At 42.3% G+C, this 15,977-nt stretch overlaps 1 protein-coding gene across 1 annotated transcript in view; it reads left to right on the forward strand.

Moving 5' to 3' along the window:
• Positions 1-15,977, forward strand: part of LOC127573057 (cytokine receptor common subunit gamma-like) — a 92,686-nt gene that overhangs the window by 59,538 nt on the left and 17,171 nt on the right. Inside the window, exons 4-5 of the mRNA XM_052020859.1 lie at positions 9,190-9,329; positions 14,621-14,780. Coding sequence (XP_051876819.1) covers positions 9,190-9,329; positions 14,621-14,780 — 300 coding nt within the window. The remainder of the gene's footprint in view (positions 1-9,189; positions 9,330-14,620; positions 14,781-15,977) is intronic.

Genomic DNA, 15,977 nt, shown 5'->3' on the forward strand with positions numbered 1-15,977 from the left:
AGAATCTTGACAGATAAGAAAGTTATTCCCCTCGTCTAAGCTGATGTTCAGCAACACTTTAAAATCCTGACTCTTTAATGTTTACTTGCTTCTTAACTGATACCTGGATGTTAACCATTGCAGCTCTGTCTCATCCGATCCATGTAGGGCCAAATCTTTGTCCGAAGCGCAGTTTCCTGATGTTGGTCCTAAAATTTTCTTTTGCTAGATTGAGCCTTTTTCCTCTTATTTCGCCTTTGTAATCAAAAGTAACCTTTCAGATCTATCTTTTTCAATCTCTTACTTACCTTGTAGCCTTGTATAAAGCCATCTTTCAATGCTTTCTTCACCCTAATCTCAATCCTACCTTGCCCCCTCATTGTCTTCATCCTTACTCTAGCACTCACCACCCTCTCACTGCCTCCTTTGCCATTACTGTCTTGGCTCCCTGGTGGAGTTAGAGAGTCATAGAGTCATACAGCATCGAAACAGGCCCTTCTGTCCAACTCCTCCATGCCAACTAAGATGCCCATCTAAGTTAGTCCCATTTGCTGAGTTTGACCCATGTCCCTCTAAATCTTTCCTATCCATGTATCTGTCTTTTAAATGTTGTTAATGTACCTGTGTCAATCACTTCCCCTGGCAGCTCATTTCATTCAAGTACCACCCTCTGGGTGAAAAAGTTGTCCCTCAGGTTCTTTCTCCTCTCATTTTAAACCTATGCCCTCTAGTTCTTGATTCCCTAACCCTGGGAACAAGACTGTGTGCATTCACCCTATCTATGCCCCTCGTGATTTTATATACCTCTATAAGATCAGCCCTCAGTCTCCTGAATAAAGTCCTAGCCTGCACAACCTCTCCCTATAACTCAGTCCATCGAGTCCCAGCAACATCGCCATAAATCTTTTGTGCACTCTTTCCAACTTAATGGCAGGCTGACCAAAAGGGAACAAAATTACAAAGGGATTTGGCCCAGATTCACTGTAATGAATAGCACCAGACTTTTATTATGAGGGACATTCCTTACACCCCTTCCCAGTCTATTAATTGACATCCTCCTTTCCAGAGCTCCATATGAGACCTTGTTAAAATATTTGACTATGACTTCTTCTGATATGTGATCCTTCTGATATATGATATAATCCACTGTATTGACTACATTGTTATGAACCAGCAACAAAAGAAACACTCCAAGTCATGTATAAGTGTTTAAAACTACTTTATTAATAACTACTTATGATAATAAGAAAAATAAAAGTAAAAATGTTAGGATGTTAAAAGTAAAAAAATGTTAAATCTTAAGCATTAACCCCAAAAACTAAACTCGTAGTGTGTGTGTGTGTGTGGCAAATTCCCAAACTCCAACGTCCAGGAATAGTTTTCAAAGTTCAGTTCAGCAAGCCATAATGTGAAACGTGAGCAAAGGTGGCTTCAACAACCACCGTTAACTGAAGACAAAACGTAGATGGAGAGAGAAAATAGAGAGCAATTACGAAATCCAAGTGTTCCATGATGGAACCCAAACGACACCTCAGTGTTTACTCAGCAGTGACCACTCCACCGCATCTTCCTCACCCTGAAAGGCTCTCAAATCGTGGCCGTCCACACAAATACCTGTTTCCTTCTACAGGTCAACAACAAAGTGAACTCCACCGGATTACTCCAAAAATCCATACGTGGTTTGTAGTGACAGGCACAGTTATTGTTTCTCATCCATCGATGGAGAAACTAGCAGGCCGGTGTGTGTGTGTGTGTGTGTGTGTGTGTGTGTGTGTGTGTGTGTGTGTGTGTGTGTGTGTGTGTGTGTGTGTGTGTGTGTGTGTGTGTGTGTGTGTGTGTGTGTCTCTCTCTCTCCTCTCTCTCTCTCTCCCTCTCTCTCTCCTCTGACTGATTCCGACTGACCGCTTCAAAAACGTAATTACGTCTTTTATCTTCTGTTGTTGTAACCACGCCAACACAGACAGACAGACACACACACACACTCACACACACCACTATGCTCTATCTTAAAGGGACATTTACCAATAGTAACCCAGTTCGTAACAACATAATTGGACATTGTAAACAAGTGAACCACAGATGCTGAAACAAAACACTGACAGGAAAATCTGAACTTTCTGTTTCAGTTGATGCAAGGTCCCTCATGAACATTGTGGCACAATTTACATCAATATTGGAAAAAAAGTGGTGGGTCAGGTTAGGTGGGATTGGTCTTTGAAGTTGTAAAGTAGGTAATAGAAAACCCTGGCGGCCTGACTTACCCGTTTCTCTTCTCCACAGACTTCAATTCATTATTGTCCTTTTTACAGTACCTCACAAGACCAATTTCATCCCGATGAGAATGCACAGTTGGTTTGAATGGCCTGTTTGAAGCTCTCGTGTATTACTAACTAGTGTTTCATTTTACCTTTTGAACGACACTAAGTAATTCCAGAATATCCCACAGTGACACACATATCACAACATATACATATTGATATGGAATGCACCAATATAAGCATAAAGATGTGTAAAATCAAGTGGGAAACTAAAATGAATATAATGTGCCAGTAGGAGTATTACTCTAAAGACTATCAAGTACCAAGGGGAGTAAAATCTATGCTTTGAGATATAGAAGATGCATATGGGGAAATGAATGCTGTACCCTAAGACCAACAGGTACTGGGGGCCTCTGAAACCCTTGCCTTAAAGGTGAAATAGACCAGTGAGTGTTTTTCCCGTCACTTGTTTGAATTAATGTTGTGCTTAAAATAATCCAAAATCTCAATTGCACTAAATTTGCTGTGTCATTTTAAAATGGTGCACAGCTGGAAAATTTTGCATTATGGTAAAAGAACCCTCCAACATTAAATGAAGGTAATTTCTGTCATGGAAATACTTTGTTCAAACATACATGAAACCTAACGGTGACTAAAGAGATATTGATTTCAATTGGGAGAATCGTGAAATTGTTGTTTATGCAGTGGTATAGGATGGAAAATTCCTCTCGCTACAAGACAGAGCATAATTACTATTCAGCATTTACCTGGTTGAAAAACAAAGCTTCTTGGTAGCTTGTGAATACATCAGAGTATTTATCTACCAAACCCCTCCGTCTGTTTCCTATCCCTTAAGTGTAGTTATCTCCCATTTTCCTCAGGCTCATTATCCCCCACGAATTACCCTTCCATTTGAGCTTCCACTCAATTTCACCTCCAGTATTGGACATTCTATTGTTGCTTTTTCTGTTGAATCTAAATAGTTTGGAGGCTTGTTCTCACTATTTACAGGGATAAACACCAGTTACTTCCATACTATTAAGGTGCAATATGTCTTTAAGGATTAGATTCTCCTAAATAGCATTTGACAACGAAAAAATAACAGTTATTTATTGGCATATATATGATAGATAAGTGAAAATACTATAACACAGCTGCTTCCAATATTTTGAGGTGAAGTTTTTGAAAGCTAGACATATTTTTCAAAATAGGGATTGGGATAGATTGGTTTACCCTTCCCATTACTGCCTTTTATGTTTAATTAAATCTGCTGCAATGCAACATACATTCTACTACATATGTAAGGGTGCTGTCATTTATACAAGCATTGACATTGACTTCATCCACAGAGAAATTTTAGGATTTGAAACCATAATGAGATTTCTTTTAATATACATCAAAGGGAATTACATTCTTTTCCATATGTTTTAATAGCCAAGCTTGCTTCAATAAGATAAATTATTTGTATGTATAGAGTAAGAAGAAAAGAGTTCGAGGTATTGTAACATATTTTCTGGAAGATTCAAGCAAGAGAAATAAAGCAATAACTCAATTGTGCTTCAGATATTATTTTGAAATGATAAACATTTTTTTTATATTTGAGAATAAATAATGCAGAAAGAAACTAATAACATTTTATTCAACATGCTTCAGTTAAAAAGTCATATTAGTATTTATGTTTTAGATTAGTATGAAGGAGAGAAATTACTTCTTGTCAAATAAAGGGAGGGGCACCATTGCAAAATTCAACCTCTGGGAATTTCAGTCAGCAAACAGATTTCATTGCATTCTCTGAGCTAAGAACAGAGACTAAGAAACAAAGCTGAAACTCATTAGAAGTCAATGGTCTTTACAAATTACATAACCCAGATTTTTAATGAAGAGTATTAATAACATAAATATGAATACATTGATGTATTTTGTGTAAAATGCAATGTGAGAGAACCAGAGTGGATGATTGCAGACTGAATTCATTGTTGAATAGCTTAATGAATAAATTCTCAGTTGTGAGGATTGACCCATGGTTTAGACATCCAGGTGGCCCATAAGAACAGTACGTTGTAAAGGCAAACAGTTGCATTTCTCATTTAGCAGTGTGAAGAAGGATGTGAAACCAGACTGTATCTGTGCCAAGTAATGCTTTCATTTTTAGAAGTTGTACTTTTAAAATACAAAATCTATCCTCCTCAAAATCTGACTTCAACTTTTAGGTCTTACTGCAAGCATTTTTGCCACAGTAAAATCAACAACAGTGACTCATCCATTTTTAAGTTTCTGTAAGAAGTTTTAACCATTACCAGAGGCAATTTTAACATGCAAAGTAGTTTTGCACTATGTCTTAGTATATCAGTGGAAAACTCAGATTGTTCCTCCGGTGGTGCCAAAATAGCCAGAAATACTAGACTGATCAGGGATAATTTTATGTGACAGTGTGAAAGTTATTCTCTACATTACTGTTAGTAAGGTAATTAAGGAAGTAGCGGATCGAGCCAGAACTCTCATTAACAGAAAACAACACATAATAAGTGGTTGACATAACAATATATCCATTGCCATTCTAGAGCACATAATTCTCAGAAGGCATACGACACAATACATTTTATAAAGATTCTCCCTCTAAAAATAGTAAGAAGCTCATGCTAAAAATTACTACTGTATCTACACATAATTATTTTTCAATTAACTATTTACATACAACTTATATTTTTGCAATAAATTATACAAATACACACAGTCAACATCTATAAATTTAGTTCACATAAATCTATTTATTTTCTATCTTCTCAATTACAATACAATATAAATGAGACTTAACAATTCAACAGTATTCATCTTTTATATCAGGAAATCTGATAATAATCTTCCGCAATAAACTTCACATTTAACAAATCCCACATCTTGTTGCGAAGAGATACTTTAACTATACATAACCACAATATTACATACATTTCTCAACATTAATTGACTGAACATAAATGAATACACTTAGGCAGTACTTTGATAATGAGGATGACTTGTCTCACTCCAGTCTGGGGTGTTCTGAGGTGACAAATGAAGCCAATGTGAGAACTGTAGATTCTTCCGCAGATGGGACAGGAGATGTGTGGATGGGTGGGTAGTTTGTGAGCTAGTGCTTATGCAGGGCCTCTGTGAGCCCTGATCCATGGACTCAATATCATCCTAATGCTCCTTCCCCACTTTGGTCATAGGCCAAAGGTTCCAGGAGTCAGTGGAGAAATTGCAGTTCTTCAAGGAAGCTTTGAGCACATCCTTGAATCTTTTTCTCTGAGCACTCGGTAATCTCGTAAGACCAATAGCCTATTAGCTACAACAATTAAGTCACTTCATTTATGTGTTTTCAAAATATCGAACAGCAATTTCAAACATCTTTTTCTTGATGCTTCCTATCTTTATATCTGGATGCACATTCTGGTTCACATTGCAGCTCTCATTGTGACTCTCCATGGACTCTGCACATTTACTTTTCTTTGCTCAGCCTTTCAAAATTAGGAAGTCATCATTTTTGACTATCCTTCTCTTGATAGTTTCTAGTTCAAAGAACTCAGCCCCTCTTGCTGCATCTTTAGTTACAATGTACAACATGCAACATCAGTACAGCCACATGTGAGATAACATCATGCACAGGATCCTTAGCTCAATCTGAGACCGGTTGGAGCCATTCAGCGTTGTGAAGAGCAGAAATCTACAGACATTTTCCTATGATTTGCACAGTCTCTTCCATCTAACTTGAGTGAAGCTGCTTTACACTTAACATCTTGGCTTCCACCGAATTTGGGCAAAGCTATAGCTGTGATCCCAACACTCCTGTGAATCAATAAATAATCTGCTGGAAGAGCTCAGAGAGCTCAGACAGTCAAGCAGCATCTGTAGAGGGCAGATGCTACTTGACCTGCTATTCTTCCAGCTGTTTACTTCCTGCTCCAGATCCCAGCATCTGCAGCCTCTTGTGTCTGCACTCCTGTGAATCAGCTAACTTGCATCATTGAAGCAAATCACAGAGCCCAGTCTATCATTGCTGAAGACTGTGTGTACCACCAACACTCCGAACAAGCAAGATAAATGTTGTCTCTGCACTCCAGATTCAAACTGCATATCAAGGACTCTTCAGAAGCATTCTTGCAACTCATTAAATTTCACGGACTATAGACTTTTCATTAGTGTTTCCAACTCACACTAGCTTCATACCTGGGAGGATCATCTTTCCATGTACAATTGAGCAATTTCACAACATCGCTTGGCTCCATACGACTGAATCTCCTGGTCATCTCTTGTGCATGAAATCATCAGATGCATTGACTGAACTTCTGAGTTTCCTCTTCTCTTGAGTTCATTGGGTTTGCTTGTTTCTCGTACCTGATAGTCCCAGTCATGCAGTCACCTTCAGGTGGGTTGTCCTCAGACTCTTGCTGCATACTGCGGACCTACACTGGCTGTCCTTTCCAGCCAGGTAGAGCAAAAGTGGCTACCGATTTCTCATTCTCCTTGGTTACTTTGTTAGAGGTTTTTAGTTCTGCATGGTCATGCCTGTAACCTCCAGATTTTTTGACCCCCCTGGAGCCCACCCGAGCTGTGGTTTTCTTGGGTGAGGTCACTGCACCCCATGGCTTGGATGTCCCCAGAATCTCATCCAATGTTACAATTCTTTGAAAGATACAGCCCCTCAGCTCATGTGACTGTATACAAATATGCCCCTGATTGCAAGTACATGTCTCTGGCCCATAACCATGATAGGTAACTAGGTTCATCCATTTCCAACAGCCTACCTATGACATAGCCCAGAGTGTCCCTCCTGCACAGGTTCCTAACACCAGTTTACTCTGCTTTAATGGAAAGAACTTCAGGTATCTCAGTCCACATCTCACCCAATAACCAACCAGTCTGCTGCAGTGTCAATGCACAAGCTGATCATCATGTCTTCAACTGTTATGGAGGCCACCAATGTTAAATTCTATTTAACATATCCAGCTGCAATCCTTCGATCTCCAAGTTCAATTCATGAATGGTACCTCATTGTGATTGTTCCATACCTTCCTCCCTGTGTCTAAGACAAACAAGCAGTGGCCTACTTGAGGATCCTGCACACCTATGCCCCATCTGATGGGTAATTGAAACATCAGGCCATCTGGAAAGTTCATTCTCCAGGCAGATGCTTCCATGACAACCATGGCAAGTCCTCACCTTTTTCACCCACACAAATAACACACGGTCTTCCTGCCTTCATGTGACCTGTTGTTATCCCACCAAAAACATTAATACCATCTACATGACCGGGACTTGAACAAGACCATACCGCCAATGCCATCTCTGTGGACTAGCCCACTGTCAGCTCCTCGGGATCATGTCCTAGGTAAAAGCTTTCAATGGCCTTTCCATATTCATGACTATTCTGCATGCTCCCTCAAGCATTAGATCTTGCAGGTTGAATTCTCTTGTCTGAGAGCTTGTACACTATACCATCTGATCTGTACCCGATACCTGATCTGAAAAAGTCTGAAGATTGGACTTTTAAGGCAGTGGGTTTTACCTGATGATGTATTGCCATCAGTCCTTTGAGTCTTTGGTTGCACAGATCAAACGTATAACTCCCGAAAATCTCTGAAGTTATACGTTTGGTCTGTATTAAAATCTCCCATCAAAGTTATCACAATATCTGGTATTGGTATTGGTTTAGTATTGTCACTTGTACCGAGGTACATTGAAAAACTTGTCTTGTATACCGTTCATACAGATCAATTGAGGTAGTACAGGGTAAAAACAATAACAGAATACAGAGTAAAGTGTCACAGCTACAGAGGAAGTGCATTGCAGGGAAGACAATAATGTGCAAGGTCATAACAAGGTAGATTGTGAAGTCAAGAGTCTATTTCATCCTATAAGGGAACTGTTCAATAGTCTTATCACAGTGGGATAGAAACTGTCCTTGTGCCCTCAGGCTCCTGTATCTTCTGCCTGATGGGAGAGGGGAGAAGAGAGAATGACCTGGGTGGGTGGGGTCTTTGATTATGCTGGCTGCTTCACCAAGGCAGCGAGAGGTATAGACAGAGTCCATGGAGGGAAGGTTGTTTTCCGTGATGTGTTGGGCTGTGTCCACAACTCTCTGCAGTTTCTTGCGGTCCCGGGCAGAGCAGTTGCTATACCAGTTGCGAGTCTGCATTTTGTATTCCTCCAATCCTACTTCTTCTAGTATTATTGCCTTCCTCTTTTCACATTGCCCACTTCTCTGTTTTCTTCTGGAACACTCTCAGGAATATCTCTGCCTATTCCATACATACAGAAAACATCCATGATCACACATACTTTTCACCTCATGTCTGCTATGCCCACCGCCTGCCATCATTCCATCTAGCTACATCCTTAGCAGTAATATTCCATCCTTGCTGCCAGTGTACAGTCTGTAGGTTCTTCTCTGTATTGTTCTGGACGTTGTGCATCTGCATTCTTTTGTTCTAGTTCTTCTCTATATTGCTGTTTAGTAACGTAAGAAAACAGGATGGAACTTATGGCCAAATTCATTATTGCTGACAAACAATGCCTAACTAGCAAGTGATAGGACAATGTATTCATAGTTATACTACATGGTTTGCACAGTTCTTAAAGATATACACTCTTTTTCATTTAATCTGATGATAGTGAGAGGGAAGATCTTTTTACAACTCTCACAACTTTTATTTTCACAGTAGAAAAATTATTCTTATAATTCCTTAAGGATACTGCCATGGCCTGTGTGAATGTGTGGTATATTTCAGTAGTCAGCCTTTTTATTGAATTTGCAGATTAATGTGTTCAGACCTGATGCTGGTGTTTGAAACCCAGGCGGTTCACTCAATTCAGTTCAGCTGAGCTATCATGCTTTTCTGAAACAATCACACTCTGATATGCTTGGAGTAATCCACTTTTGTAAAAGGACAAAAACACAATTGCTATTTTTCAGTGAAACCCTTTCCTCCTGGGAACCTGGTCGCGAATGCCATGGAAGACAATGGGCTCCTCCTGCATTGGGATGCTCCGATGCCAACAGAGAGGTGTCTGGAGTATGAAGTCAGGTACCGGGAAAACACCAAGAATTGGCAGGTACAGTGTGGGAGGAAGATGGGAATTTAAAAACTACACCGAGAACACAAGACGCATATTTAATCACTATTTTAAATTTATCCACAACTGGCTGTATTTTCCAGACTGCAGGAAACCTAGCAGCTAAATGGTGGTGGTCTGCTGGAACCAGGAGTTTGCTTCCCTTCTGTGTTCCTGGTGAATCCTGTTGTCCTGCTTCAACAGCACCTTGACGTCAGACACCCAACAACCACCCCCACATTCCAAATCTCTGCAATCTCCCCAGAAGCCAGCTCCTGATTTTCGCTCTGGATCCACTCTCCATCAGGGTTTGGACCCCTATCTTTTTCCAGTCTCCAACTTTCCTGCTGCCCCTTCGACCTCCCTGGTTCCTCTCTCTTCCCTCTCTGTTCCTCAGTTGTGAGCTGTTGCTTACCTGCCCGACATCTAGCCAACCTTTCAAAATTCCTGCCTGCATCTCGGAAACACACCTTAAGTAAATGCTAATTGAGTTCTGCTGCAAATTCTGTTGTGTCCTGAAGAAAACCCAGTTTTCTGGGTGTCCCGGCTATAAAACAGACACACACCTTCTACCCTTCTCTCAATTAATATTCAGTCCACAAGTCACATTGTCTTCTAACAATGGACTATTGGATGATAGCAGCCAGGCTTCTCCAGGGTTATGGTTACTCCAAGCCGATACCATTAATGATGAAAGCTCAAAATCAAACCTAATCCTCTCTTTCACACCACCACCCCAACATCCTGAATGGTCCTCACATTCTCCAATACCCCCTTACCTCATCCCATGGAAAACTCGAGACAGTTGACCCTGCATTACAGCCGTTCGGATTATGGAAATTCACCCTTACAGAATTCAAAAATTGCTACCCAAGAATTTGAGATACAGAATAAAATTCACTCTTATGGAGTTCATGTGGGAATACAATAATTAGAGTCATAGAGTAAAGCAGCACGGATACAGGCCGTTCGGCCCAATGAGTCCATGCCGACCATGGTGCCCACCCAACTTGGAGGGATACGGGCTGAAAACAGTTTCCTGTGATCAGCCCATATCCCTCCAAGCCCCACCCCTCCATGTAGCTATCCAAGTGCTTCTTAAATGATACCATTGTACCTGCCTCAACCACTTCCTCTAACAGCTTGTTCCATATACTCACCAACATCTGTGTGAAAAAGTTGCTCCTCAAGTCCCTTTTAAATCTTTCCCCTTTCACCCTGAATCTATGCCCCCTAGTTTTGGATTCCCCTACCCTGGAGAAAAGACTGTTACCATCCACCTTATCTATGCCTCTCATAATTTTAAACCTTTCCACAAGTCGCCACTCATTCTCCTATGTGCCAAGGAATAAAGACCTAGTCTAGCCAACCTCTCCCTGTAGCTCAGGCCCTCTAATCCTGGCAACATCCTCGTAAATCTTTTCTGCACTCTTTCCAGTTTAACCATGTCTTCCCTATAACAGGGTGACCAAAATTGTACACAGTACTCCAAGTGCAGCCTCACCAACGACTTATACAACTGCAACATAATGTCCCAACTCCTATACTCAATGCCCTGACTGATGAAGGCCAGTATGCTAAATGCCTTATTCATCACCCTGTCTACCTGTGATGCCTCTTTCAACAAACTATGTATTTGTGCTCCAAAATCCCTCTGTTCCATTGCACTCCCTGGTGCCCTACTATTCATAATATAAGCTCTACGCTGGTTTGACTTTCCAAAATGCATCACCTCACACTTATCTGTATTGAAATCCATTTACCACTTCTCAGCCTACTTCCCTAACTGATCAAGATCCCCCTGTAATCTACAATAACCTTCTTCACTATCAACAACACCTCCTGATTTTGTGTCATCCGCAAACTTACTGATCAAGCCTTGTGCATCCAGATCATTTATATGAAAAACAAATAACAAGGGTCCCAACACCAACCCCTGTGGCACACCACTAGTAAACGGCCTCCATTCCAAGAAGCAACCGTCAACCACCACCCTCTGCTTCCTACTTCTGAGCCACCCAACTAGCTCTCCCTAGATTCTATGGGCCCTAACTTTCCAGACCAGTCTGTCATGTGGGACCTTGTCGAAGGCCTTGCTAAAGTCCAAATGGACAACATTCACTGCCCTACTCTTATCTCATTTTTGGTTACTTCTTCAAAAAACTTTAAAAGGTTTGTCAAGCATGACTTTCCACGCACAAAGCTATGCTGACTCCTCCTAATCAGACTCTGTCTACCCAAATGCTTGTAGATCCTGGCCCTCAGAATTCTCTCTAATAGCTTCCTCCCCAGTGTTGTGTGGCTGACCAGCCTATAGTTCCCTGGCTTGTCCTTGCTACCCTTCTTAAACAACAGAAAAATGTTAGCCACCTTCCAGCCTTTGGGAACTTCACCATGGCTAATGATGAAGCAAAAATCTCTGTAAGGGCCTCTACAATTTCTCCTCTAGCATCCCACAAAGTCCAAGGATGCACTTGGTTGGGCCCTGAGGATTTATACACCTTCATGCTCTGTAAGGCTACAAATACCTCCTCCCTGGTAATACGAATGTTCTCCAAAACATCTTCCCTGATCTCTTGTGCAACCATGATTTTCTCCTCAGTAAACACTGAGGAGGAATATTCATTAAAATTCCCACCCATCTCATGCGGCTTGAGACAGGCAACCTTGCTGATCTCCAAGGGGACCTACTCTCTCCCTAGCCACCCTTTTGCTCTTGATATAGCTATAGAACCTCTTGGGATTTTCCTTAACTTTACCTGCCAGATCCATCTCATGCCCTCTCTTTGCCAACCTGATTTCCCTCTTAAGAGTATTCTTAAGCTTTTTATTGTCATCAAGGGATTTGCTCAATCCCAGCCTCCTAAACCCAATGTATGCTTCCTGCTTTTTCTTGACCAGAGCGTCAATATCTCTCGTCAGCCAAGGTTCCCTAAACTTGCCAGGTTTACCCTTCACCCTAATAGGAATATGCTGCTCCTGGAGACTTGCTACCACACTCTTAAAAGCCGCCCATTTGCCATTCATTCCTTCCCTGTCAAACAGGCTCACCCATTCAATCTCTGCTAGATCCTGTCTAATTCCCCCAAAGTTAGCCCTGTTCCAGTTTAGGACCCTAACCTGTAGACCCGTCCTATCCCTTTCCTTTACTATCTTAAAACTAATAGAATTATGGTCACTAGAGCCAAAGTGCTCCCTGACTGCCACTTCAGTTACCTGCCCTGCCTCATTCCATAAGAGGAGGTCCAGTATTGCACCCTTCTGAGTAGGGCCTCTTATATTGACTCAGGAAACTTTCTTGTCACATTTCACAAATTCCACCCCATCCAGGCCCTTAGCACTCTGGGTGGCCCAGTCAATACCAGGGAAATTAAAATCTTCCACTAATACAACTCTATTATTCTCACAACTATGAGCAATTTCTCTACACACCTGCTCCTCAAGTTCCTATTGACTATTGGTGTGGGGGGGTTCTTTAATACAGCCCCACTAGGTTGACCCTTCCCTTCTTGTTTCGAAGTTCTACCCAGATGGCCTCACTGGACGATCCCCCAAGAATGTCATCTCTGCTGTTACGTCCTCCCTTATTAAAAAGGCTACACCCCCTCTTCACTTACCTGTACCTCTGTCACACCTGTAGCATCTGTATCCTGGAATATCGAGCTGCCAGTCCTGCCCTTCTCTCAGCCATGTTGCTGTTATGGCTATAACATCCCAGCCCTCAGAGCCAATCCGCCCTCTGAGTTCGTCTGCCTTACCTATGGAAGCTCGAGCATTGAAATAAGTGCAGTTTGACTGAGTATTCCTTTCCCTGCCTTTACTGTGTCCCTGGCTAGACTTGCTCTCACTGACTACTTCTTTATCCCATGACTTGCTCCTGCTCAGAGTCCCACCCTTCCGCCAATCTAGGTTAAACTCTCCCATGTAGCATTAGCAACTTTCCCTGCTATGACATTGGTCCTTCTCTGGTTCAAGTGCAACTCATCCCTTTTGTACAGGTGGCCTCTACCCTAGAAGAGATACCCATGGTCCAAGAACATGAATCCCTGCTCCCTGCACCAGGTCCTCGGCCACGAATTCATCCGGCCTATCCTTCTATTTCTGACCTCACTAGCATGTACTAGTAAAATGCACACTGGCATGTGCTGAGGTCAGCATAGTAATCCTGAGATCACTACTGTCAAGGTCCTGCCTCTTAACTTCTTACCTAACTCCCTACACTCATCCTGCAGGACCTCATCCCTTGTTCTACCTATGTTGTTTATACCAACATGTAAAAAGACCTCTGGCTGTTCACCTTCCCCCTCGAGAATTTTCTGCAGCTGCTCAGAGACATCCTTGACCCTGGCACCCAGGAGGCAACACACCATACTGGCATCTCTCCTGCGGCCATAGAATCTCCTGTCTGTCCCCGTCACAATCGAGTCTCCTCTCACCATTGCCCTGTCTTACTGCACTCTTTCCCTCTGAGCCTCAGTCAGTCACAGTGCCAGAGATCTGACTACCGCTGCTAGCCCCTGAAAGAACATTCCCCTCAACAGTATCCAAGGGGGTATACCTGTTAGCAAAAGATTATGTGGGATTAGATTATGTGGGAATACAATAACCTTATTGTGGGAATAAACAGAAAATGAAAAAGAAACAACATATTTTGTCAATTTTTATTTTTAGTTGCTCAATACTGTGGGGCAATAAGATTTGGATATGATGTCACCAGGTTGACTGGGTTAGCAGTCACTGCCGAGTCCCTCCTTTGCCACATCCTCTCCAGTCTGAGGACATGTGAACAGACGTCCCAGAGTGCAACACTGCCGCGCTCTTCTCTGTGAGGCCTTTTCTCTGATGCACTGCATTGTGAGAAGCTGTAGTAGCCATGACCAGCTCCTTAAAGTAATCCCTTGGCCTTTACTCCACTTCCACTGAGTCACTGCACTTTAACCCATTACCCCTTCTACACCACCTTTCTCTCATGAACCCCAACCCTCAAATCCCATCCCTTTCCCTAATATCCCCACTTGGTTTTAAGGGGAATCCAGCAGATTTCCTCCACATATTTCTGAAAACATGTCATCAAAACTCATTTTGACAACAGTAAATAGCAGGTGGTTTGCAGTGGAAGTATTAAAATGCTGATCTGAAATAAATTTTTCACCAATGACTACTGGCGACAAGAATTTTTTAAATATTGCTCTCGTTACTGAGATTTGTGATTAAATTAATCAGGTCTAGGCTCATTCAGGTCTGCCATCACCTCTCATTAAAGTCTGGTTTTAATGACTTTCTCCATGTAGAAAGCATCAGTCTCGATGCAAAGGAACTTTAAATTGGCAAGTGTGGATCCAGAGAAGTTCTACACCTTTCAAGTGAAAAGCAAGGTTAACATCTACTGCGGCACAACTCAGCTGTGGAGTGAGTGGAGCCTCCCTGTTCACTGGGGAAAATTTAACACAGGTAAACAAAGTTCCTTTACTGTATAATCTTGGAATCATGGAAACCTACAACCCAGAAGAAGGCCCTTTGGCTCACCATGCCTATGAAAGAACTATCTAATTTTTTTTATTCATTCAAGGGATTTGGGCTTTGCTGGCATTTAAGTGCCCATCCCTCATTGGCCTTGAGAAGGTGCTGGTGAGCTGCCTTATTGAACCACTGCAGGTGTGGGAAGGTGTGGGAACATGTCCGAACATCCTTCACATGGGTGAACTTAGGGAATGATGGTGTTGAACGCTGAGCTGTAATCAATAAACTGTAGCCTGAGGTATATCTTGTGAGGCACCAGGCCCTGACAGTGTACCTGGCCGGGTACTGAAAACCTGTGCCGACCAACTGGCTGGAGTGTTCAAGGACATCTTCAGCCCCTCACTGCTGCAGTTGGAGGTTCCCACCTGCTTCAAAAGGGAAGCAATCATTCTGGTGCCCAAAAGAGCAGGATGAGCTGCCTCACTATCGCCCAGTAGCACTCACATTTACTGTGATGAAGTGTTTTGGGAGGTTGGTCATGGCTAGAATTAACTCCTGCCTGAGCAAGGACCTGGACCTGCTGCAATTCGCCAACTGCCGCAACAGGTCTACAGCAGATGCAATCTCACTGGCTCTTCGCTCGACTTTGGAGCATCTAGACAACCGCAAGACATACGTCAGGCTGCTCTTTATCGATTACAGCTTGGCGTTCAACACCATCATCCCCTCAGTACTAATCAACAAGCTTCAAAACCTGGGTCTCTGTACCTCCCTCTACGACTAGATCCTCGACTTCCTTATTGGGAGACCACAGTCAGTGCAGATCAGTAGTAACATCTTGTCCTCACTATCAACACAGATGCACCTCAAGGATGTGTGCTTAGCCCACTGCTCTACTCTCTCTATACTCATGACTGTGCGGCTAAGCACAGCTCAAGCACCATCTATAAATTCGCCGATGACACCACTGTTCTTGGTAGAATCTCAGGTAGCGATGAGGAGGCATACAGGAGTGAGATAGATCAGCTGATTGAGCAGTGTTGCAACAACAACCTCATACTCAATTCAGCAAGACCAAGGAACTGATAGTGGATTTCAGGAAGGGGAAGTTGAGAGAACACACACCAGACCTCATTGAGGGGTCTGTGGTGGAAAGGGTGAGCAGCTTCAAGTTCCTGGGCATCAGCA

Source organism: Pristis pectinata, chromosome 8, assembly GCF_009764475.1.
Source record: "Pristis pectinata isolate sPriPec2 chromosome 8, sPriPec2.1.pri, whole genome shotgun sequence".
Lineage (NCBI taxonomy): Eukaryota > Metazoa > Chordata > Chondrichthyes > Rhinopristiformes > Pristidae > Pristis > Pristis pectinata.